The following is a 25,462-nucleotide window of genomic DNA, read 5'->3' as shown; positions in this document are numbered from 1 at the left end:
CTCAAATCATAAAAATTACTACTGTGCTCCCAAGGCCTTGTCACTCCAGTGAGAGTTTGTGATGCCTAAAAGATGGAAATGTGTTCACTGTGCCCCCTGGGAACTCAGAGGATTGCTGTGTCTCCAGAGAAGCTGGAGGGGGGCACAGCATGATCTCCCCACTTCAGATAAGGACATCTTTCATTTTCCTCCCTGTGAAAATGTGTGTGGAAAGAACATGTTGATGCTGAAAGGGTGGGATGGAGGCAGCAGGCTGGGGGGGCTGATGGGTCTTCACAAACCCTCTCCCCTCACTCTACTCACAGAATTTGACTGGGCTATAATTAAAAAGTAGCATTTGCTGATATTTCTCCTCTCTGTTCATTAGGAAAAAAAAGCTAAATGTTCATTTTCATCAACCATCTTGGCAACTCCTGTGTCTTAAGAGCTGATCTTTATTCCAGGCAGTGCAAAGCAAATCTTTGTAAAGGGAGATACCCTGAACAAGGGTTTGGCTAAGAGCTGATATGGCTTAAAGCATCACCTCTGCAGGAGTGAACTGCATTTAATCACCTTTGATTATATTTTTCTAGAAGTTCTCATCTTGTTTCCTTGTTTTCTACAATGTGCAGTGTTTTCAGGGTTCTGTATTGTCCATGTGAACTTGCAGTATAAGTTTGTTAGAAAGAGTTCCAGGAACACAGTCCAAGACAAACGAATGTTCCCTTGGAGGATTTTTGACTTCTGAGCCTGTGTTTGCATTCCTGCAGGTGATGATAATGGGAAGAAGGCCAACAACCCCAACCACTGTAACTGCATCATAGACCAAATCTTCACAGGCGGACTGCAGTCAGATGTTACCTGTCAAGTCTGCCAGTAAGTCATTTTTTCCTGATCCTGGGCTCTGATTTGATTCTGCTACCCCTCCAGTGCAACAGTGCACTGAACCTTTTCTGTCTTGAACATCAGTAAATACCAGCAAAATTCCAGCAAGGCAAAAACTGTGTAAATGCAACATCTTGAGGCACCAGCACAGATTGCCCAGAGAAGCTGTAGCTGCCCCAGCCCTGGAAGTGTCCAAGGCCAGGTTGGACAGGGCTTGGGGCAAACTGGTCTCATGGAGGGTGTTTCTGCCCATGGCAGAGGGTGGAGTGGAATGAAATGAGCTTTAATGTCCTTTCCAACCCAAACCATTATGGGATTCTGTAATTTCTATCAGGTAAAATGCAATCTGTAACCAGTTAAGTGTCATATATTCAGACATACCAAAAAGTTGCCTAGAAGGTACCGTGGGCTTATGCATATAAACTCTACTAATCTAGACAAGGTTGTTTTCCAAGTTCATGAGGAATAGACTTCCAAGAGCTCTTTGGATTTGAAAGTACATGATTGCAACTACATTTGAAGAAAATTCTGATACAGAACCACAATTTTCTTCAGTCAGGAGCCTTATGTATCATCAGGAGAGGTTTCAAAGAGGCTGATGCCTCATGTAATCTCAGGTACCAGAAAAAAAGGTTTCATGAGATTAAGGAAAAATGTGTTTATTGCCCTGCTTTGTACCGGAGCAAGTTGTCTTCTTTTTGGAGGTGTTTGGTGTTGCCATAGCACAGAAGTCAGAGTTCTTGTTTTTTGTTCTGCCTTGCATTCTTACTGTCCTGCAGATGGACTGTGGGGCTGGGCTTGTTTGAATCTGCTTTTATTCTCAGTTTCCTGGAGGGATTTGGAGAAGATTTACTGTAAGGAAAACATAGGAAATTTTGTTCTTTGCCTGGTAGAGCCACAGAATCCTTATGTGATAATGCAAAGCCTGATGTGTTATGACACAATATTAACATTGATGAAACTTTAACAAAAGAAGTTTGCTTTTGAAAATTGACAACTTTTGCACAAATGAAGCAGGGGAGAAAGGCAGAATGTTGAAAGCTTAATGAGATTGCAGAGTGAAAGACACTAGTTTTAGAGGAAGGGAGAACTCAGAAAATAAACATAAAAGGTACAAGAAGAATGTGCTTCCAAATGAAGAACTTAGACCCCGAACTTGTGGAGTTCTCTTAAAAATGTAAATGCTGCAAAAGATTTGAGTCAATACTAGTTAAAATTTTGAGAAGCTTTTTCCATGGTCTGGCTCTTGGCTTGTCTTCAGCTGTCTTGTAAAGAAATATGATGGAGAACATAAGCTACTGCTTGGTGCAGTTATTCTTTTTGGCCTTTCAAATTCCAAAGGCTGTAGGAGATGCTGATAGGAACTACAAAGCTGAATTCAGTGCACTGCTGGGCAGCAAAATATTTAAAGGCTCTTTATTTTTTTTGAAGTAGGCTTAAGCACCATCTTCCTTGTCTTGACCAGAGAAGACCATCTTCTAAACTGCTTGGATGGCATGTAGCTGCCATCATTTTTATACTGGTCTATGACCAGTACCTGTATCTCAGAGTGACTCTGCTCTGAGTCACAGGGCTCCAGTGAGTGAGAGAATGTATTAAATGCTTATATGTTCCATTTAGTACATCACATTCGTTTCCCCAAACATATGGCTTTTAAATATTCAGGAAAACGATCAATTGTGGGAAAACACTCTAGAGCAGCTCTATTTTCTGTCATCTCCTAGTGCCCTCTAGGGGTGATGGAGATCCCAAAGCCCTCAAAATGAAGTACCTGGTGTGCACCCCCAGAGCGAGACAGACCGTTCCTTTTCCTTCCTTTAAACACCTGTTGAACCGTTCTCTTCCCCACAGCGGTGTTTCCACAACGATAGACCCGTTCTGGGACATCAGTTTGGATTTGCCAGGCTCTTCCACCCCGTTCTGGCCGCTGAGTCCGGGGAGTGATGGCAGTGTCGTGAACGGGGAAAGCCACGTCTCGGGCACCACCACTCTCACAGACTGCTTGCGAAGGTACAGCGTGAGCAAAACACACTTTTGGGGGGGATAAACAGGATTTGGCTTCATCCTCTTTTCCAGGTGGCACTAAACAGTGGGACTAAGTGAGGCTTTGTGTCCCCTGACGGTGTTTTTACACGTATTTTTGTTGTTTCCATATGAGAAAGTGAGAAGGCAAAGGAGGCTCAGAGCAACAGCAGGGCTGGCAATAAGCACTCAAAACCTGTTGCCACACGATGCAAAGAGAAAGCAAATTTTGCACTGGCTGCTGCCAGGCAACGTGGTTTTAAGTGATTGAAATCACTAGTGTCTGCCTCCATGTTCTGGGTGGTGTAGGCTAAGAAAGCACATAAAAAGTGTTCACCATGCATTTAATATTCATCTAAGTACGAATCTGATTTTGCTCTAAGCAGAGCTGAGGGTCAGCTGCTGCCAGCTGAGTTGTAGGGGTGTCATTGAGGATTAAAGGAATTGAGCTTTCAAAAGGAAAAGCTAATTCTGAGCCTGAAACTTGGGCATCTTGGAAACAGGTACCTGGAGAGAAGGTTATGGCTTTCTGTACAGTTAACATGGATCTTTTAGAAGATCTGAAAGTCTTTTTTTTTTTTTTGTGGCAAGTGTAGATATATGTCTGAGGAAGAGGTTACCTGGAACCTGAGGCAAAGCTAATCCTCCTAAAACAGGAATTCATAATCTCTAACATTTGATTTCTGAGTTGTTACTGTTAAGATCAGTAATTTTCAGGAAACAGGGGAATTAGTACAAAGGAGAAATTGCTCATGCAGGAATGCATCAGGAGGCAAAACTGGTTGAATTTTGGTGACTTTCTTGAACATGGAGATTAGTAGAATCAGAGATGATGTTGGGGAGGAAAAACATCTGGGTTCAAAGATACCCTCAAAGAGTATGGATTTTGGAAAGAAGTTGAACTCTAATGGATAAAGAGGATGGGTCTAGGTTTTTACCCAAAAGTTAGCAAGAAGGAAAGGTCTGTCAACCAGTGTGGCCATGCAACTGAAGTTGGCTTGAAGAAGGAAGGATTGAGCAGGAATATGACACAAAAACAGAAAGATGAGGGCACTGAAACAACAACAGCACATTTGTAAGCCTCTTTAGAGACTTAAGAGAAAACAAACAATAGCAAAGGAAAACAAACCAGCAAACCAAACCCAGAGAATGATGGCACATAGGCCAGATAAAGGAAATCTTGTTAATTAATCAAGAGGAGAGACCAAGAGGCTGTGGGATCATTTAATGCTGGAGTCTGCATTAGTCATAGTCAGAGTGAGGCAGGGCAGGGTTACCCCCACACGCTTTGTGTGCAGTAATGTAAAATTTTCAATTTTATTTCAAGATATTTCATTTCAAAAATCCCAGTTGCAGGGCAGGTTCTGGGAAGATGACTGATTTCCCTGTGGAAGTCTAAACTTGGAGGAAAGGTCTTAACAGTCCATGGTCCTGCCCTTTCTGTGCTGACAATATCTGGAAAAGAGGGATTTTGCTTTAGTTTGTAGTGAGAACATCGAGGTAGTACATTTTCTCTGAGCAGTTCCCTGTTCTGTAATGGTCTCTCCCATATCTCCCTTGAGCAGTTCTGTCTGAAAATTTTGAAAGAGATTTTTCTAGTTGTCAACACAGGGTTTTTTGAAAGGTATCTGTATTTTGAAAAGAACTTGGTGTTTACAGCCCTTTCCATGTCAGAGCTTTGATCCCAACCCTGGAGGGCTACAAGGTAGAAGAGTGTTTTGCAGAGGAGTGTCTTCCATAACAATGTTTTTGGGTTTGAAAACAAAAGATCTTTGCTTTCTGTATGAAAATTAGCTGTTCTGCTGTAGGAGATGACCTGACACTGAGCTCCTTTCTCAGACACTGGTGCACTTCAGTGCAATATTCCCAAGTAGATCAGTGGTCAGTGTCAGATTTGAGCCTCTGAACCATAGCACTTTACATTATTTATAGGGTTTTTTTCCAAATGGCACTTAAAAGCCATGGACTCTGTCTTTTGTGATGCCAGTGACCCACAGGTAAAACTGTTTGCAGCATGTGTGAAAAATCACCTGATTGTTTTGTGCATCCTTCTACTTCTCAATGTATTTTTTAGGTTTACAAGGCCAGAACATCTAGGAAGCAGTGCCAAAATCAAATGTAGTGGTTGCCATAGCTACCAGGAATCCACCAAACAACTCACTATGAAGAAGTTACCCATTGTGGCCTGTTTTCATCTCAAAGTAAGTTCAGAGGGGGCTGACAGAGCAGAGGACATGATTTCCCCTCTGAGAGGATGAGCTGAGTTCCTGGACATATCTTCTGGCTTTCACTGACTAAACTTTTATGATATAAATTAATATAAAAAACACCTTGCATTGCCCAGCTAGATTTTCTATTAAGATAGTGTGACATTATCTATAATGTAGCTTTGCAGTATGTCTGTGGGAATTTAACCAGCCAGAATCCAGAAACAGGATGGAAAGCTGGTCTAATACGTGAACCAGCACAGACACCAATCTCCAGTAACACTCATCCTGCATGGTAATATTTTTACACTTTCACTGAAAAAATGCCTCTGTTGAAGGAAAGGCATGAAAAAGTTCTGATAGCAGTGGAGGAACATTTTTTGTGTCGTCCCAACTGCGATGTAGTTTTAAAGATTTCCAAAGCAGATGATGTCACATGGAATCATGGTAGATAATACTGGTGCCCTCAGATAGTTTAGTCCTGTACAATTTCTGTCTGAAATGTGGTGCTAAGTGGGGATTCTGCTCTTTGGGCAAGTCAAGGTGAATGTGCTCATCCCCTTTCCCATACTCAGTTCAGTATTTGACTGAAGATTTTTTTGAAAATAAATTATTTTTCGTAAGTGATTTTGTTGTCCTGTCCATGCAAAATGCAAATTTCATTTTACTTCACGTGTTAAAGAGAGAAAGAAACTCGAAAGATAAGAATTGCAGAAGTCTCAGCTTTTCACATCTGGATCTGTTGCTAGGGAATTCTTATGGCATCACAGTTGGAAAATAATTAACTTGAAGTGTAAATAGAGCAGAATTTCTGAGAAATTGAGTGAGAAGCTGCCTTTAAATAGAAACTCATTCATCTCTTTCTGGTATTTGTTCCTGTTTCCATGTAATGTTCAATCAAGAAGATGAGGAGAGGATGGTGGGTATTGCAGGCCCCTTTTGGCCGAGGGACAAGGCTTTTTTTGTTATCATATTCCATTTTTTGCATTAATTTGAATTGGTGTTCCTGTGTAGGCTTGACTCCTGTCACTTGAGATGATTGGATGGGTGGATTAAGTGTGTGAATCTGAAGGCAAGCTCCAGTTGTCACCAGTTCTGTGTGCCAGGGTAGGCAGCAGCCATGGATTTGAACAGTCCTAGTATAAATGAACACTGGTTTGAGTAAAGGCTGTGTGTGCTCTCTCTGTTTAGTATATTTTTTTTATTCATGTCACTTAGGAATAAGTTTGTATGCACAGATATTAAAGTAAACAATCTAATTAATATGGTATTAATACTGAGCCCAAAAATGGTGATTTATTTTCCTGGTAGACATGTGTTAGAATTTACATGGGGTTCCCAGCCCAGAGAGCTGGTAGGAAAAATCTGGGGGTGTCCCTGCAATACTGACTCTTAATATGCTTTCATGTTGTTGTTTTTAAGCTTAGGACATTTCTAAAAGACATAAAACTTAGTCTTTGTCTAAAGAAAAAACCCTGTCCCCCTTTGCCCGCAGCGGTTTGAACACTCAGCCAAACTGAGGCGGAAGATCACTACGTATGTCTCGTTTCCACTGGAGCTGGACATGACACCTTTCATGGCTTCCAGGTGTGTACCAAGTCCAAAATCCCCCCCAGACCTGCACAGAACTGGTTACCAGTTCATCCACGTGCAGCATGAAACATGGAACATCCCTGAGTCGCGGGATAGGACAGTCTGGATAGCGGCGCTTCTGCTGGGGGCTTCTCCTTGAGAGGTGTAGCTTTTCTGAACTCAGTTTTAGATAAACTGTAGAGTTTCATGTGCCTGAGAAAGATTTATATTTAAACATTACTTATTTTTTTTTAATTACTGTGTGTTATGTTTCTTGTTGCCAGTTGAATTTATAGACCCAGATCCATCCTGCCTTTAGATCTCTGTTTTGATCCCATCACCTGAGTGCCCACCCACCAACCATCCTGTGCAGTTATCCAGACTACACCCAACCTTATGCCTAGCCTTGTATTCATGAAGTTACAAAAATCCTTCCTTTCTATTCCTGCACATATGCAAAGCTGGAGTTTTTGTACCTTCAGCTTTTGTTTAGAGAATGCTGCAAGAAGCAAAAACATAGTCCAGACTAAAATAGGTATTTCTAATTGGTGTTTAAACAGAAACAGCAAGACTCCCCCACCTCCCAGGTTTGTGGAGGACGTGCCATTTATACAAATACACCTTTATGAAAGGAATTTAATCAGCTCAGTTAACGAGTATTTGTCAGTACTCCATGCAAATATACAAGAGGATTTTCAGATTTGATTTATATCTGAAGCAATGCAGAAAGCCCCAGAACATGGCATCTCAGAGAGAGCTCTGTTTGATGTTAGAATTTTACTAGTCATGTCAAGGTTTGCCTGCCCTCCCCATTTCCCTGGAAAAATGTAGATGCTTCTACCAGGAGAGAAAGGAGAGCCCTGAAGCTCTGTTAAATAGTGTTATATTAAGAATATATGGTTTATTCCAATACATTCTAGAGATTTTGAGACTTCCCTGTTCCTCTGTGATGAATTCTCCCTGGATAAAACAGGCTCTGCTGATGAAAGGTATCCAGCATAATGGAATAGAGCTGGGATAATCAGCAGGCATAACTCAGTAGTCTGAATTTTACCGGCTCTGAAATCAACAGCATAATCCTATTGCTGCTGTCAAAACACAAAATGAATTTACAAGTCAGAGCCAGGATGATTGACCCATCACGAGATAAAGGATTGATGTAATTAGATATTTTCCTGGGTTTCAAATACAAATCTTTTCTTAACCTGTTTTTAAGCTTTTTGGATAAAAGATTTGACGTAAACAGATGTGTGTTTGCAGCACTGAAGCCTTGACCAGGAGCAGAAATGCTGTTTGTGAAGTAGCATTGCTCTGAGAGCAAATAAAGCATCCTTAGCATCCTAATCAGCCTTTTGATGCTCAGCAGTGTTGTGGAGTAAGGACCCGGATTTGGCAAACAGGCTGTGTCATGTCAGACCTATTTCCTGGGTTTGGGAAGCCTCTGCTTTAAGTGACTGGATTTTTGTGTGTGTGTGTGTTGCAGTAAAGAGAGCAGAATGAACGGGCAGTACCAGCAGCCGACGGATAGTCTAAACAATGATAATAAGTAAGTGGTACATTCCATGACTCCTACTGTGAAAGGTAGTTGCCTTCTAGAAGGAGATACTCTGCTGTATATCCTGCATTACCATATTTGACAGCACAGCAAGTCTGAACTGTTGCAAAACAAAGCTTCACTCACTACAGTTCCTGCCCTTCCGTGGAGTTTGAGAGCTGGGGGTGATCCCCCCCAGCACCCAGGCTGTGGGCAGAGGTAAAACCTGTGGTTACAGCCTTACAGGGGATGGGGGTTTCCTTTAAGTAATCCTCTTTCTATTGCAATGGCCAAGGGAGTGCCAGAAGACCAAAGAGAGTTTATAGAACAGTGACACTCAAAGGCCCAGATAGATGATCCCAGTAATCCTGGGGTCTCTTGGTCAGGTATTGATAACAGTCAGAGTAAATGATATGGAATTTGCTCAAGAATGTAAAGGGGGTGTAATTGAAACCAGTATCCATAGCTTCATGGGAATAAAAATGGTCACACAAACCCTATCTCTTCATTTAAATAAGGTTACAACTTTCATTGCTAGTTATGTGCTGCTGTTGTGTATTTAAATTCAAGGCACTTCATTTGCTACTAAAAGTTTGAGTAAGAAACTGGAATCACACAAAGATTTAAAGACAAGCTAACCAGGTTTTGGTGCAGGTGTCATCCAGGCAGGTACCAGGCAGGTGTTGTGTGGTCCTACAGCTTGATTCATGAGGAGTGGGGTGTTTAACAGTGTTAGAAAAGGTCTGAAAGAAACACAGCTAATCACTGTTGAGGTTTGCACATGCCTTAAGTTGGAGAAGGTGTTAAAAAAGAAGAGGATTTAGGTAATGAGAGCAGAGGCACCTGGGCTGCTCAGTAATCTGGGTGCCAGTTAAAGAGCTGGGGCAACCTTGGAATCCTCCAGCTGGGACTGAAATTTGTGCCTGTCCTAGTTGGATTAAAGGACTCCACTAGAAGAGGGTGACTATAAATCAGTGGCTCTATAGGCAGTCAGTGAATAGGTGCCTTGTGGTGGCACCACTGTGTCAAAGGAGCTCTGTGAATTTTAAACATGAGTAGGACAATATGAAGTGAGATTAGGGAGATTATTTTACCATTGGGCAGCTGTGCTTGTATCACACACACAGTTCGAGTATAGCATTTTATGAAAGAGTTAAAGGGAGTGGAGAGCATTTGAAAAAGAGCCACAAGTGTATTTAGGACTGGAAACAAAATCTTACCTTCAAACAAAAGAGCTGAAAACTTCAGTCTTCTCCTTTTTAAGGAAAGAAAAGGAGAAGGAAAATGAGAGCAACTTGATTATCAGTATCTTTGGAACAGAGTTGTGTCTGCTGTTTCTCAGGCAAATGCACAGCAGCATCTGAGAGCTGGAAGTTGAGGCTGAATATATTCAGTATTTCAAAATAGGTACAGACTTTCCAGATTAAGGACAATTCATCAATAAATTAGTTCAGAAATATTTAAGATTGCTTCCTTCTCCATACCTCAAATGGATTTTTTTTCTGGTTCACTGGAGCAATGCAGGGAAGTAGAAGGTCAGACTAGATAATCAGTGGTCCTCTTCATGAGTGTACCAATATCAATATTTTAGAAGAAAAATCTTTGGTAGCCAGAAGTGGTAAAGCTGATGGCTGTCATCAGACTGGAGAGTTGCAGAAATAGCAAAACAGGAAAAGAAAAATGCGGGTTTTTCCCTTGGCAAGGACTCCCTCTTCCCAGTAGATGTTAAAGCTGATGTTTTATTGATGGATCAGATCCTTTACCATTGCTTATATGTGTTTGTGAACAAAAGCTTCTGCCTGTCTAAGATGTCCGTTGTTTTTCCCCTTTTGATCCACGTGTTCATTAACTGTTTTCTGCCCCAGGTATTCCTTGTTTGCAGTAGTTAATCACCAGGGAACCTTGGAGAGTGGGCATTATACCAGCTTCATCAGGCAGCACAAGGACCAGTGGTTCAAGTGTGATGATGCCATAATCACCAAGGCAAGCATTAAGGATGTGCTAGACAGTGAAGGGTAAGTGGTCAGCTGGGAAGGGGAAAAGAAGGGAAACTGTGACTTTAAAAAACCTTTCAGTCATAGAGAAGGATAATTTCTGCCTTTGAATACCTCCTGTCTCTTTGTGGTGTTCAGTGCTTCAGCATCAATCTATGCATAATTATATATATATATATATATATATGCACAATTGTTTTAAAAAGAGGGGAAGGATGAGGAACATCAGGTGACTCAGCAGTGTCTGTAACTGGTGCTCATGTCCAAACTCTTGCTAATGGAAAGGATTTTGAAAACCAGAGTGATGGGATCACCCAGTGTGGGAGCAGTACTTACCTCCATGACACAATCCAGTCTTTGCCTGCAGAACCTTTGGATTACTATGAATGTAAAAGATTTGAAGAAAAGCCATTAAGAAAATGGTTTGACCCAGAGTTACAAGGCTCTGTGGGAGGCAGGTAGAGAACATGAGCTGTTTCTTAGCTCATGGCTTTAAATTGATTTCAGATTGACATTATGGTTTCACAGAGTTGCATTAATCAAGTTTTGGGAGTGCAGAGCAGCAGTTTGCAAAGGGAAGCACCGTGGTGTTCCTCGTTTGAGAGAAGCACTGGGGACTGGTGCTTAAAGCAACTTAAAATCTGAAGTCTTCATTTTGCATTTTCAACTGTAGACTTGGTACTGGCAAGATAAGCCTTTACTGTTCTTACTTTAATTATTCCTGACATTTTCAAGGATTGCTGCAGGCACAATGTTCAGTTTGTAATTTTTTTTAATAGATTTTCCCGTTTTTGGGGTTTTTTTTTTCATTTTTTTGAACTTCAACCCAGAAGTGAAAAAAAAAAAAAATCCATAATATCTGAATTTTAGTGTTAAAAGATTTGACAAGGACCTTGTGCTTTGAGGTCAGCAAAGAAATGAGTTTGTTGTAAATGAGTCACAAGTGGCTGGTGCCCGGGGGGGATGGCTGTGGAAGGACCTGCCAGAGGCAAGGAGGAGAGGATGTGCAACACAACTGTTGCCTGTCCATCTTATTAAAGGCTGGTTTGAGCTCTGATCCATTTCCCTGGTTCAGATAAAGGCTGACACTGAGTAGATCTGCACTCTGTGAGGGAAGCTCCATAGGGCCTGGATGGAAGGATAGCAACTGGAAAGTGTCAGAAGTGCTCTGGAGCATTTTAAGGCTCATCAGTGGCTGTGTGAGCTTGTGATGAGTCCTCTTCTTCTGACATGTCACTGCTGGGGGCTGGGCTCCTTTCTGTACCAGCACACACACAGGAATTAAGGACAGGAAGAATTTCATCCTTTAAAACACCAGATTTGAGTGCAGATTGAGACACTGGATATTTGATCGGGAGTGTTCACCCATATGGCTGCTTCTTCCTTTTGCTTCTGTACCTGTAAATGGAAGGCAGTTTGCAATAATCCTGGTGTCTGATGCTCTAGTAAATGTGACTCTAAAGCAACAGTTGCATCTTAAAACACCTTTATTTTGTGTCACATTAGTGTCCAGTTGATTCCTGTCTGAGCACCAACACGGTCCAATCTTCCAGAGCTTTCACGTTCTAAGTAAATTGTACAACAAGGTTTGACTGTTTCACAGAATCACAGAATGGCCTGGGTAGGAGGAGACAAATTTCCTTAAAAACTCCCTGCCCTGGGCAGGGACTTCTCCCACTAGACCAGCCTGACCTTGAACACTTCCAGGGAGGGGACATCCCTGGGGCTCCTGTTTGCTGTTTTGGGACTCCTGTTTGATGTGTAATGGTTCAGTTTCCTGAGTTGCTGGTAAAATTATGTCAGCTGGCTTCCCTTCTTCTCATCCCTGGTTACTGTCCCTGGAGTTGCTTCAAGAAATTGCAAAGAAAAACCAAATGAACAGCCCTTATATTTTGTGATCCCATCAGTGAAAACTCTCCTCCAATGCAGAGCAGAGAACTGAAACTGCCCCTCTGCTCTCTTGCAGATATTTGCTGTTCTATCACAAACAGTTCCTGGAGTATGAATAGCCTTATCCAGCAGCTTGTCAGATATAAACAAGGAAGAAAATACGCAAGCCTTCTAAATCGACACACAAACCTACCTGAAATGAAAAGACCCATTAAAAACCAACTCGCACTGAGCTGTAACAGGACCTACTTGACACTGACTCAAAGCCTGGAGAGTGAGAAATGAACAATGTCCGACGTGTGTGCGGTCCCACGAGGACAGAAAGGGGGAGAGGAGGCTGCAGTCAGTCACTTAACAGAGGAAATATAAAATGAAAGGAATGCTCTGGGTGGGGGAAATGGGAGCAGAGGAGTCCGGGCGCTGGTACATCTCCTGTGTTCCTCCAAAATGTGTGTGGGAAGGCAAAGGGTTCTACCCTCATCTCCATAAAGCATCTTCTCCATTTGGTGCTTCAGCTCCAACGACCAATCATATAACAGTTAAAATTAAAAATCCAAACCCATTTTTTTATGCATATGGGTCTGAAAGCAGTAGAGTGGAGGAGGAGGGGATGAGACAACTAAAGGACTTTGCAAGTATCTTTTTATTTGTGAATTTTAGTTATTAAATAAATACAGTATGAAACTATTAGGCTCTTTTTTTCCCAACAACCATAAAAGAAATCCTGGATTGTGGAACTGAAGCTGCAGTACTCAGACAGGTTTTCAGGCATGCCTGCTTGCACAGGTAATGTTCAATGCCATCGGACTGCTCATCAGAAGCATCAGCACAGATTCTGTTCTGTTTGAGCCCTTTTTTGTTTTGTTTTCTATAAATAGCTATTTTCTTAATTTTTTTCCTTTTATTCCCTTTTTTCACGAGAATGAAATTCATAAATGCAACCATCAGTAAAAATGAATGAATTGGCGTGTTTATACTGTAAGAGTGGTCTTGGTTCTTTTTTTTTCTGGTTTGTTTTTTTTTTCGTTTGTTTTTTTTTTAAATCTTGTGAATAAGTTTGAATTTCTCAAAAGTGCTTGTTTTGTTGTTGCTGGTTTTGGTTTGTTTTCTTTCCCTGCTGCCTTCCAAAGGTGGATTTATATATATATCTGACACTTGAGAGAACCTCAGTATTGAAAAATGTACCATCTGTTGGGAACGGTCGGTGCAGGGGCAGCTTTGAGCGATGGATCTGCTGCTATTGAGCCCTTCTGCAGTGCTCTAAGTAAACAACACATTTTCATGGTATGTGCTAGGCTGGTATTGGTTCCTTGTATCCTCCCACATGGATTAACTCTTCACATGCTTTTCTCCTCTTGCAGAACCACGGCCTGTGTGTCGGTGTGTGTAGCTTGGAGCTCTGGGGCCTTTTCTCCCCCTCCATCTCTGTGTCCAGGTACCAGCAGTAACTGCTCGTGTGCTGGATCTTGCTCTCAGGAGGTTGGGCTGGGGGTAGAATCGCGGCCTGTGAGAGAAACCACTCAGAACAGAGCTGAGAGAGCAAAAATAGCTTTGGTTCCCTTCCTTATGGAGAGGGCGAGGAGTCAGTTGGGCGCCGTGTAAGTTGGTGTAAAAGTCACACCAAAAAATCACAGAATCACAAAGGTTTGGGTTGGACCTTAAAGCTCATCTCATTCCACGCCCCTGCCATGGGCAGGGACACCTTCCAGTATCCCAGGTTGCTCCAAGCCCCTGTCCAGCATGGCCTTGGACTCTTCCAGGAATGGGGCAGCAGCAGCTTCTCTGGTCATTAACCTCTGCATAATTATCCAGCCAGCCATTCCTTGGCTTTTACCTGTGTGGGAAAACACAGAAGGGTCCAACCCTTTAGGTTCTGTGCACTAGAAATGATTGATACGTGTCTAACCTCCCCGAGACACAATCTGATAAACAGACAAACAGTAAAATAAGGGAATTGAGCATGTTTGTTTTTTGAATGAGCATCTTGCAAGAGCAGCTGAACAAAAGGGCGGTGGAATTCTTTTGATTTGCACACAGACTGGAAGAGTATGAGGATGTTTTGTACATCAAGAGATTTCTGCGACAGCTTGACACGGGGAAGGAGGAAGGAGCAAGGAATGGAAGCACCTCGAATGCCAGCTGAGACCCAGAGCCCTGGGTGTGGTGGGGGGGTCGCCATCCCGTCCCCTGCCTGTGTAACCCATCGTGCCTCAGAGAATTCCCAGCTGTAACTGGGGGGCTGCACAGTTTCCCCGGAGCGTTCCTGTCGCCAATGGAAAATGGCTGGAGAAATGCGGATGGCTGGCACACCCGCAGGAGGGGGGGCCCTCCTTCCTTCCCCCCCGGAATCGGGCGCGGGATGGTGCAGATGCCTGACGACGCTCTCTGCTACCTTTTAATAATGCAGCAGGCTTGCAGAGCAGGGCGAGATCAGCCTCTCCTCGTTCCCAGGGCTGCTGCATTGGCGCTCCCGCGGGTCCTGCAGCCGGAGGAGGAGCAGAGCAGCAGAGCAGCAGAGGAGCAGAGGAGCAGTGCCACCGCGCGGGCTGCCAGGAGGACTCCGGAGCCTTCGCTTTGTGGCGCCGAGGTCTGAGCCTTTGGCTGCCGCCTTAATGAATTCTTGCACGGCACACGCCCGGCCACCGGAGCGACTGCAGCCTGCTTTGTTAAGCCTTTAGAAACAAACTGTTCAGGGACGGGGCCAGATGTATAAATCACCATTAGCTTTTTCCTCCCCGCCCATCTGGTGAAGGGGGCTCTGCTCTGTGCAACTGCACCGGCGCAGATGGTTTTTCGGGGGGAGCTTTCAGGGCTCTTTCTGGTTTCAAAAGCAGAATTCCTGGTGTATTAAAAGCTCTTATTCCTTTCTTCCCCCCCACCCTCCCTGCCTGCCATCCCACCCTCTGTGTCCCTCCCCAGATTGTACCAGGCACAGTCCTGTTTCCAGCAGCAGTAAATCAGCGCAGGTTCTGAGAGGAGGGGAGAGCGTTTTCCCTCTTCCTATAAAAATGGAAGAGCAGCTGCTGTCTTATGAGCAGCACTACCCCTCATGCTGCTTTCTTTCTCTCAAACACAGCCTTCTCTTGCCCTCCATCCCTTCAGAAGCAGCCATGCAGCTCCTGTGCTGAGTTATTCCCCGGGGAGCCGGGAGCTTTCTCTGGAACTCCCTCAACGTCTCCTGTAGGAAAACGCGGAGCACGAGTGAAGCGGAGCCTCCCCGATGTGCTGACAGACAGCAGTGACAACCTGCCTCCTCCTCGAGTGACAGCTCTGCTGCTTCAGCTGCTCACCCTCCTCATCTCGGGGAGCAGTTTGGGGTTGACTTGTTTGCTTTGAGACACATTTTATATCAGCACAGCTGGGTCTGCTGGGAAGAGGCATCTGCAGAAATGACTGGAAACAAAGGCTGGTGCAGTGATGCAGGCTCGTGGTGGTTGTGTGTTCTGTGACCTGCCAGCAGTGAACAGAGCCCTACATGGTGCACAAAAATACCCAGAAAATGGCTTTAGGTGTATGTTCCTGACCCTCAGCCACTCAGCTGGAGCCAAAGCTTTGCCTGATGCTGGTGCCCAATGGAAAAAGCAGAAATGGGAGAATTGGTTAAACCCCAGGTGGGTGCTCTTACTGCTCAGAATTAGTGCCCTTAATTCCGTTTAGTGTGACTCACCCAGCTGGAACTGTTTGTGTTCCATACATACAATGTCTAGTATTGGAAGTGGTGTCTCCAGGTGTGATCCATTGGAGCTGCTGGCCAATGGCTGCAAATGTGATACCGAATCCATTGATTCCTCTTGGTTCTCCAGCACTAAGGATGTGTATTGCTCTCACTGCTGCTTTGTTCAAGGTGCTCTGTGTTACCTGTTCTCTGCTGATAACTGTAGTTATATTCCCTCAGGGAGGGGAGGGTGAGGGATTGCTCCCAGGGCAGGAGGGAAGCACTTGGCTTCTGATGAGTGTTCTCCCCAATTTCTGGGACACTGGGCCACCTGGTGACAGGAGGAACAGCCCTGTCCCAACATGGGCTTTGCCTGGGTGTGAGAAGGTGAGTGGCCTCCTGGGCCAGCCGGAGCAGGAGCTGCCGGTGCCACGCAGGGTGAGCTCCCGCACTTGCTGGCACAAACACTTCCCTAAAAGCTTTCTCCTTTGAATAATTGATGCCTCTTGATCCTCGAGGGATGCCCTAATTGCAAAACCGGTGGCACAGGTTCAGGTTTTAAATCCTGGTTTTAAATAAGGTTCTGAATTTCCTTGCACAGCCGTGGCTGGGGGATCCTGGAGGTGACACTTGAAGGTCCACAGGCTGCCAGAGCTGGGCTAAAGCCACATGTCCCCAGTGCTGCCCATGGGAGCTCCCTGCTGGGGAGGGGCAGTGATGAGACACCCCTTCTGTTCATGAGGGTTTTCCTTCTCCTGGAACCTCCATCCTCACTGGGAAGTGCTTGGGCAGAGGGGACACAGAGCTGGGGAGCTTTCCCAGTCCTGATGCAAGGGAAGGATGTGCTGGTGCTGCCCCAAGGTAGGTGCAAAACCCCTTCACCTTGAGCACTGATTCCAGCTCTGGAAGCCCTGACATGAGGGGGAAGTGGAACTGTGGAGCAAGTCCAGAGGAGTCCAGGGAGATTCTCTAAGGGCTGGAGCCAGGCTGGGAGAGCTGGGGGTGTTCACCTGGAGAAGACAAGGCTCCAGGGAGACCTGAGAGCCCCTTCCAGGGCCTAAAGAGGCTCCAGGAGAGCTGGAGAGGGACTTGGGACAAGGGCATGGAGTGACAGGACAAGGGGGAATGGCTTCCACCGACTGAGGGCAGGGTTAGATGGGATATTGGGAAGGAATTCTTCCTTGTAGGGTTGGTGAGGCCCTGGCACAGGTTGCCCAGAAGAGCTGTGGCTGCCCCATCCCTGGAAGTGTCCAAGGCCAGGTTGGAGAGGGCTTGGAGCAACCTGGGCTAGTGGAAGGTGTCCCTGCCAGGGCAGGGGGCAGAACAAGATGAGTTTTAAGATCCCTTCCAATCCAAACCATTCTGGGATTCACTCTGCAGAGGCTGATGGGGGGACAGGCTGCAGGGGAGGGAAACCAGGAGGAGGAAGAGATGCTGTTGGTGCTGGGGAGGCTCCACCTGAGGGGGTTCAGGCTTGGTGGAGCCCCCAGGGAGAGTGGGGGATGTGGTGCTGTAGGAGGCACAGAGGGAACAGGACACAGCAGGAGTGGAGGGTGAGGAGAAACCAAGAGGCTTTGGAGGTCTGAGCACAAACAGGAACCTGACAGAGAGCAGGAGCAGAGGCTGAGCAAGAATGCAGGGGGAGACTGAAGGGTGTAGGAGACAAACAGCAGAGCAGGAGATGGTGGAAAGGCAAGAAAGAGTGAGGCTGAGCTGGAACAGAGACCGAGAGACTGGGAAGGCTGAAGGAGAGATTAGTCTATGCAAAGATGCAGAATGAGAAAGAACAGAGGCTAAGGGAATGCTGAGGCTGAACAAGGGTGGAGGCCAAGGCAACTTCTGGGGCTGGAAGACACTTGGAGGTCTAGAGGAACTGGGATGCTAATGATGCCACAGGTTTTGGGGCCAAGGTGTTGGAGACTCTGGGAGCTGAGGTTGTGGGGCAGGAAACCACGGGTCTGGAGACCACAGGAACTGATGGCATGAGAGCAGAGCCTGTTGGAGCAGACTCCACAGGAGGGAGCTAAGGCTATGGAAGATGATGCTGTGGAATTGGAGGCCCCAGTGGGAAGGGAAGGTGGCAATGTGAGAGGGGAGGCCAAGAGGGTCTTCACATTGAGAGAGTGGGAGATAGAGGAGGCCTGGAGGTTGGAAGGCCAATGGACTGTTGGTACTGAGAGAGTGTGGGAGGTGACCAGAGTGAAAGGCTCACCCTCCCAAGTGATGCCTTTTTTAATGAGAAAAAAGCATTTGCATTTAAAGAAATACATAATATGTAAGGGACAGAGTCTGTTTATAACTCTCTGCTCGTGCTTTCTCCAGCTTTCCCAGTGCCAGTTTGTACATATATTGACTCATTTATTCTTCCAAACTTGAAGTTTTAGTTTGAGAAAGTGGAAGGGATGAGCTCCTACCAAGAGCAATTCCTCACCAAGCAAAAAATTTCTACACTCTCCTTTATTTGAGATGAGAACTTCAAGTTATATGTTGAAATCCTTATTTTTCTATGGTAGCTTTCAAAGCCAGGTCAGATAAAAATATTCCCTTGAAGCAGCTCAATCTGCAGCTGGTTCCTCACTTTTAACAGCTATTTGGAGTAACCCAAAGCAAACATATGTAGATCCAGTGTTTTAGAAAGTTCTCAGCCTTGGATGAGCTTCCACATTTAAACCAAATTCCACTGAGGATTTTGGTGCCTGTCCCAGCTCTTCATGTCCTGTCATGAGGTAAAGCCTCACCTTCAGCACTGACCTGTTCTCCCCTCCCAAGCAGTGCTGGAAGCTGGCAGTGGAGCTTTCCACCCTGGATCCTTGTAGCTTCAACCAGTAACTCCTTGGATCCAAGTCCATGTTTGATGTATTTACAACTCTGCTGTAAATTGTTCTGGTGCACAGTGGAGATTCCAAGCAGGGAAAGGTGAGCTCTCCGTGGGGACTGGTGGACAAAGTGTCACTGATGGTGGGACCAGGCTGAAGAGCTCCCACGAGACATCCCTCCCAATGGCTGGGACACAAGGGAGGGTCTGCGGAGGTCAAGAGGGAGGATGAAGTCAGGTGCTGCTAAATGGGAAGTGACTTCTGTCACTCACTGGGAGTGCACAAGAATAAGAGATTTTAACTTCCTGAGTGGGAGCAAACAGCCCTGTGCAACCTCCAGCCTTCACTTTATCCTTCAGCTCCTGGCAAAGCCTGAGCTGGGTCAGCCAGTCTGGGTAGAAGCTGTTCCAGTCACTGGCAGCAGAGGGTGAAGCAACTGTGATTTGAGGGCAGAGGGAGCACCCCTCCATTCTGATCCTGTGCAGGAACATCCACTGTGGTCACACCATGGGTGTCTTCTCTTGGGAAGGAGAACAAAAAAACTTGAAGTGGCCGTCCTCAGGGCTGGGAGTGGCCCCAGCACTTCCCGTGCTGCAGATCCCGGTGTAGGAGGGAGCAGCTCTTTCCCCAGCGTGACACAAGGTGCTGTGGCATGATTTGGTCTCTTGTACAGCAGAGCCATGTCCAGGGAAGCAGAAGCCACAGGTTTCCACTGGCTCTGGAGCTCTGCTGCCAGTGAATCCCTCACCGACGCTGCCCGCTTCCACCAGCCGATCTGCAGAGAAACTGTGTTAGCTGAGGGGTTTTTAGGAGCAGCTTTTACCTAAGGAATGCTCCAAAGGGCTGCACTAAAACCCATGAGGAGCTGGGCCTGGAACTGGAGAGGACAGGCAGATCCCAGCACTGTGTGTGTAGAGAAATTGGTAAGTAGACAATTTTTTTGGAAAGGCAGGGGACAAGAGGAGGAGGAAGAATAAAAACTCCTTTTCCATGTTGGATTCCTCCACGTTATCCTTTCACTATTTTTTCTCCTTAATGCAAGGACTTGTGAAAGCCCCTCTGGCTCCAGAGCTAAAATTGGGTCTTCCTGGGATAGGTGGTTCATTTTGGAAGAGGGTTGGCTTCTGGATGGAGAGTGGAGAGGTGCTGGTGGATGGTCCAGCTCCAGCCCTGTGTGGCAGCAGGAAGCTGTCCCTGGGACTTCGTGGGGAGTGACTGAGAGGGGATTATGGAGGAGAATTGGGGCACAGGGGTCCAGTCCTGCTCCCCTTTCAGGCTCAGGCTGAATGGCACTGCCCATCACTGGCTTTACTTTATCTCCCTCTCCCTCTTAGGATCTGGCTCTGTTTCCTGCCCCTCCAGCAGTGCCTGGGAGCCTGAGCCTGCCCACCACCTTCTCCCAGTCCCCCCAGTACATCCAGCACCCACCTTTGGCAGAGTCCTCCCTGCAGTGGCAGGTCCCAGCGCCGGCTTGGCAGGAGCCCACCTCTCCCTTCCTGCGTAGGTGTGTCCAGCCCAGGAGCAGGGAGCAGATGAGGGCGCAGAGGCAGAGCCCCAGCAGCAGATACACCACGAGCCACGGCTCCTGCTCCGCACACGCCTTCTGCTCCAGCACGGCCGCGGGCGACGGGGGAGAGGCTGCGGGTCAGGCAGAGGTGGGTGAGCTCAGACACCCCTCGGGTACGTGATTCCCTCACTGACTTTTGATAACACTCCACTGGGAAAGAATCTGAGGGCAGCTGTGTACCCCTCTGTCTGCTGGCATTTCTCTTCCAGGGTGAGATAGAGGAGATCCCTTCCCACACCCTGTGCTCAGCCTTCCCCCACCTCCAGGGATCATTTCACTGTCTCAACCTCTGTGTGGGACTTGTAGGTCTTGGGATCTACCAGTCCCTTCTCACTTCCCCTCCTTGAGGGCTGGGGGCGGCTCATCCAGGTGGGATCTGCAGCTGCCAGTCCTGCCCTGGCTGGTGGAGCTGACAGGCCTGTAAATCACTGGCACACCACAGGGAAAAGGCACTGCATCCCCCCCTCCCAGGACGAAGAGCAGGGTGGGCTTTGCTGCCCCTTCCCCAGCTTCAGTCCTGTAACCTGGCTCCTCTTCCAGCCCAGCCCCTGGTCCCTCCTCCATCACACTCACGTTCGCAGGACGGGGCACATTCCTTGGGGTGCTGCCCACAGATGGTGCTGCACTCGATGCAGCTTCTCACGAGGTCATCGTAGTAGAATCCAGGGGTCTTGTTGCAGTCCATGGACTCTGCAGGAGAGGAGGGAGATGAACACGGTGTCCTCAGCACATCCTCCCACACGAGGCTCCCAAACCACCCTCCCAGCACCCCTGGGCACCCGGATTCCTGAGAGGACGAGCCCAAGCTCACGGTTCCGATGCGCTGCCATAAACATGGACAACCTCTCCAGGACTGGCAGGGTGACAGATCCACAGGATTTGGGGTGGTGTTTGGCTGGGTGGTGAATACTGGGGAAAGGCATCTGCTGGCAGCTGCACAGGGAGGGAATGGTTGCAGCCAACTGTACCCACCTGCAGCTGGGAGCTCCTGGCTGCTGCTCTTAGAGCTGCTGCTGCCCTGGGGCTTGCACAGCTTTTTGGGACATACCAAAACCTGCCTAAGCCCTGGCTCAGAATGCTGGGGGTGGCATCTCTGTCCTCAACAGAGAGACGTGACTTGTGGCTGCGTGTGCAGGGCTGTGTCCCCTGAGTCCTGGGACAGGGTGGAGCCATCCCAGACTGTGGCTCGCCAGGGAGGGAAGGGGCACTGCACAGGGTCTGGGTGCAAAGTGCATCTGTCCCTTTTCCTCCTCCCCACCTGTTACACAACACCTCAGAGCCTGTACCAGCTCAGGGCCCACGATTCAGCCTCACAGACCTACAGCTTGGGTTTATCATTATCCACATCCACTGAACCTGATGGTTCTCCAGGCCCTGCCTTTGGAGGGTGGGGTGACACCAGTGGGGGACATGAGTGTTAATGCAGCCCTGTGACCCCAGAAGGGAGCAAACAGTGTAGTGGGCAACTCCATCCTGGTCTGTGCTGAGCCAGTGCCAGCCCCAGCCCATTGCTGGGAAGCTGTTGCATTTTTGTGACATTTTGGCTCATTTTTTGAGCCGAAAAGTCCTGTGTTTTTGGCCCAAAGTTCTGCTAAGCTGAGCTGGCTCAGAGCCTACCCTGGGGTTCATCCCAGGGTCTGATCCTCCCTCCCAGCTTTGCCCCATCCCTGCCTGCTCCATCCCAGAACAGCCCCGTGGTACCCATGACTGCCCTGCTGGCACTCACCGCACACGGCATCACACCTCCTGGCTGTGGGCCGGCCACACACAAGGCTGCAGGGGATGCACTGGGAAACGAGGGTGTCCCAGTACTCCTGGTCGGTGCAGTTGTTCATGGCATCCCGCCCCACACGTGTCCCATCCATGGCTGTGGAACGAGAGGCACAGGTAGGTACGAGGTGGCCACCACGAGGCTACTCTGCAGCCACCTCATCCCTTTCTAGGGCTGGGATCACTCACAGGGGGACCAGAAACGCGACCCAAGTGAGCACTGGTGACGTTTTCTGAAACAAATTTTAGTTCTGGAAACTTCTGAATTCCTCTGTGGCTCCGAGGTGGTTCGTGTGTCATTTCTGACATCTCTCTTGGGTGTTATGGCATCACAGTGAAACCCCAGCTGATGTGTAAGACTCTCCGAAGCAGCAGGAGGGACGTGTCCCCAGGAGAGCTTTGGTGCCACCTGGGATGGTGCTCCTGTCCCTGTGATGGGCTGTTTGCCCCACCATCCCCTGCCATGGTGCTCCCAGTGCCTGTGTCTGCTGGGTGTGACACCAAAGACACAGAAACGAGGCATGAGCAGCCCTCAGCAGCCCAAAAATCTGGTCAACAACTTACACTTGATGAGCACCGTGCCGGGTTAACGCCACGTGCAGGGTCTGTGGCCACGGAACAGCTGCAGGAAGCTCTAACCCAGCACGGGGGCGGCCGTGGTGGAAATGTGCTCTGTGCTGACCGAGAGGGCTCGTGGGACACCACATCCCTCAGCAGAACTGTGCCAGGAGCCGCAGCTGTTTCCTGCACCGGTGGGTGATGCCGGTGCTGACGGGGCCCAAAAGGGTTAAAACTCTCCGAAGGTGCGGAATTGGCCCCCGCCTGCCCAAAGGCTGCACCGCTGCCTTGGCAAAGCCAGGCTTGGGATTTTACCCAGAAAATCCCCTGTGCTCCTCCAGGATCTCTCCTCTCTCTCTAGAACTCGGGAGCGTGCAGAGGTTGGGCACTTTGCGCGTCCGTCTGTCCTGCCATCGCCCACCCTGCAGAGGGGCTGTGGATGCGCGTCCTCCGCTGCCGGCCGGCTCCTACCTGGGGCAACACAGGTAAAACCCTCCCATTCCCAGGGATAAATCCTCTCTCAGCACAGGGATGCTGGCCTTATCTTCCCAGTTGTTCAATTAACATTGCTATAAAATTAAATAATGACTTTCTGTCGAGCTGGCTGGAGATATCCCCAGGGCAGAGGGAGGTGGTTTCCTCCAGTGCTCTTTGAAGATACTTTATATCCAGAGAGGAAAAAATGACAAGATCCCTGGGGATGGCAGGAAGCCCTTGGGAGTTACAGGAAGCCCTGGGGATGTCGGGAGTCCTTGGGGATGGCAGTGAACCCTGGGAATGGCAGCCTCAGCCATCCTTGACCCAAGGTGGAGTTTCCCAAGGGATAATCGTGGGAAACAGAGGTTTGTGGCTGTGTCGAAGCCAGGGGGATGCAGCCTGGGGACCTCCTTCCCAGCTGCTCCGAGGGCAGGTCTAAGGAGATGTTTGACCCTATCTAGGACAAATCCTGCCTGATGGCTGAGCTCCCCTCCCTGGAGACCCCCAGGATGCACATGGTGCTCCCAGCACGGTGCAGCCGGGCTTTGGAGCTGTGGGTTTTCCAGCAGAGCCAGGTGCGTCTGCCCCTCTGTCCCTCCACCCATTAGAGACCAGCACCCTGAATTCCCCCATGGATCCCACATCCCAAGCATCAGCTGACCATAGGACAAGATGGAATGACTTTTGGCTGAAGGAGGGTAGATTTAGATCAGTTATTAGAAAGAAATTCTTCCCTATGAGAGTGGTCAGACACTGGCACAGGTTGCCCAGAGAAGCTGTGGTTTCCCACACTTCCCTGGAAGTTCAAGGCCAGGTTGGATGGAGCTTGGAGCAACCTGGGCTAATGGAAGGTGTCCCTGCCCATCGAGGGGGGGGGAACGAGATGAGCTTTGAGATCCATTCCAACCCAAACCATTCTGTGATTCCACCTCCAGCCCCCCAGCACTGACCACTTCAGCAGGGTGGGAGCCCTTTGTGGTGGCTCTGCTCCTCCAGCAAGGACCTGAGGAGACCCTCCACTCCCTGCCAGCACTCTGGGAACGTGGCCGAGCCCCAAGCCCTGGCACAGACCAGCCCCTCACCCCCATCTCCCCGTGCAGCCCCTCCATGGGGTGACTCACGTTTGACTCTCCCACGGTGTCTAATCCCCCTTGGCTCCTGCCATGGCACCACGAGCTCCAGCCCCGGACCCCTGCATGGCTTTGGGGGTTTATTATTAGAGACCGATTTGATTAATGCCTGGGCTGTGCATTTCCTGGGGTTTCCCCTTATCCCTTCCATGCAAATCGGCCACACACCCAGCGCGCTGCATTGGCTCGTCGGGTCCCTGGGCTGCCGGGAGTGCGGGGCACGGTGGGAGGGACACTGTGGGCTGATGTGTCACCGGGAGCGGGGACAGGTGTCCTGGGCCAGGCAGCCACCTTTCAGAGGGGCTTGGAGGGACAGGGGCTCTGTGGCACCAGCCCTTGGATCACCTGGCTGCAATAGAATCCCAGAATTATTAGGTTTGGAGAAGACCTCTAAGATCATCGAGTCCAACCTTAACCCACATCTACACGTCTTTTAAATCCCTCCAGGGATGGTGATTCCACCACTGCCCTGGGCAGCCTGTGCCATTGGGATGTTTTATTCCACAGAGAAGGATGTTTTGCTCTGTGGAGGAGGCAGCTGTGGGGACCAAGCATCTCTTGGGGCATCCATCCTTTCCCTGTCCAAAGGGTGGTCAGCCCACACCACTGTTTTGTCTCCTGCTCACAGCTCATCTTGTGGGCCCCAATAAGATACTTTAAATACTGATTTTCTCTGGTGCATCCATGGCTGGGAGGCAGGAGAGCTGTGCTATGTCCTGTCTGAACAACCAAGGTCCTGACTGGGCTCAAGGCACAAAGCATGAATAACACAGCTTGGTTTCCCAGTGGGAAAGAGCCACCTCTGTGCTGCTGGAAGCCTCCAGAGGATTCTCCCTGTTTCCTGCAGAGGTGCTGGGCAGGGCTGTGCCGTGTCTGTGGTGCGGGGAAGGGGCACAGGGCCCTCCCTGGGAGCACAGTGGAGCAGTGACTCAGCTCAGTCCAGTGGGACCTTTCTGCAGAAACTGCTGAATGAGGAAGGAAACAGCAATATCTGTTACTATAAATGCCAGTGGAGCAGCATCAAGGGTTTTGCTGTTCGGTTCAAAAACTCCCACTTCATGCTTGCTGTGGTGAGCTGCAACTCATCAGAAGGATGTTTTCCTACTGTGTCCATTGCAGGGACATCAGAAGCTGAACCTGCTCACAGGGAACACAGCAGCTCATGGCTGGATGTGGCCCATCACATCCTGGATCCTGTGGGAGGGACGGAAGCAGCATCGGCACCATCCCATGGACCGCAGGGCTTGGAGTGAGGACCAGGAGAGGAGGCACCATGGCCAGAGGGACTCTGCAACTCCAGCACTGTGCCACGTGTGTGGCTGTGCATCTGGTGAAAAGGGTGGGATTGTTCTGGGTTTGAGTGTCCCACTGGGAAGATGTGTGGAGTGTCCTGGGAGGGAGTGGAA

At 48.2% G+C, this 25,462-nt stretch overlaps 2 protein-coding genes across 4 annotated transcripts in view; one reads left to right on the top strand and one right to left on the bottom strand.

The window, feature by feature from the left end:
- The window catches only part of USP22 (ubiquitin specific peptidase 22), a 96,887-nt gene extending 83,822 nt beyond the window's left edge, over nt 1-13,065 (top strand). For all 3 annotated transcript variants that reach the window (XM_051778265.1, XM_051778255.1, XM_051778276.1), the window contains 7 exons: nt 750-855; nt 2,716-2,874; nt 4,961-5,087; nt 6,589-6,680; nt 8,149-8,211; nt 10,065-10,214; nt 12,160-13,065. In XM_051778265.1, coding sequence (XP_051634225.1) covers nt 750-855; nt 2,716-2,874; nt 4,961-5,087; nt 6,589-6,680; nt 8,149-8,211; nt 10,065-10,214; nt 12,160-12,202 — 740 coding nt within the window. In that variant the 3' untranslated portion in view covers nt 12,203-13,065. The remainder of the gene's footprint in view (nt 1-749; nt 856-2,715; nt 2,875-4,960; nt 5,088-6,588; nt 6,681-8,148; nt 8,212-10,064; nt 10,215-12,159) is intronic.
- Nucleotides 13,066-17,165: 4,100 nt separating this feature from the next.
- On the bottom strand, nt 17,166-21,986 carry TNFRSF13B (TNF receptor superfamily member 13B). Its single transcript, XM_051779373.1, has 4 exons — nt 21,848-21,986; nt 20,695-20,811; nt 19,983-20,192; nt 17,166-19,329 (listed from the first exon to the last, which is right to left on the bottom strand). Exons 1-4 carry the CDS (start codon nt 21,984-21,986, stop codon nt 19,055-19,057), a joined length of 741 nt encoding a protein of 246 aa, XP_051635333.1. The 3' UTR covers nt 17,166-19,054.
- Nucleotides 21,987-25,462: the final 3,476 nt, after the last annotated feature.

Source organism: Manacus candei, unplaced genomic scaffold (assembly GCF_025592945.1).
Source record: "Manacus candei isolate 608988 ecotype Guabito, Panama unplaced genomic scaffold, ASM2559294v1 h1tg000002l, whole genome shotgun sequence".
NCBI classification, from domain to species: domain Eukaryota; kingdom Metazoa; phylum Chordata; class Aves; order Passeriformes; family Pipridae; genus Manacus; species Manacus candei.
The sequence above is the reverse complement of the archived record's forward strand: the minus strand, read 5'-3'. Positions and strand labels throughout refer to the sequence as shown.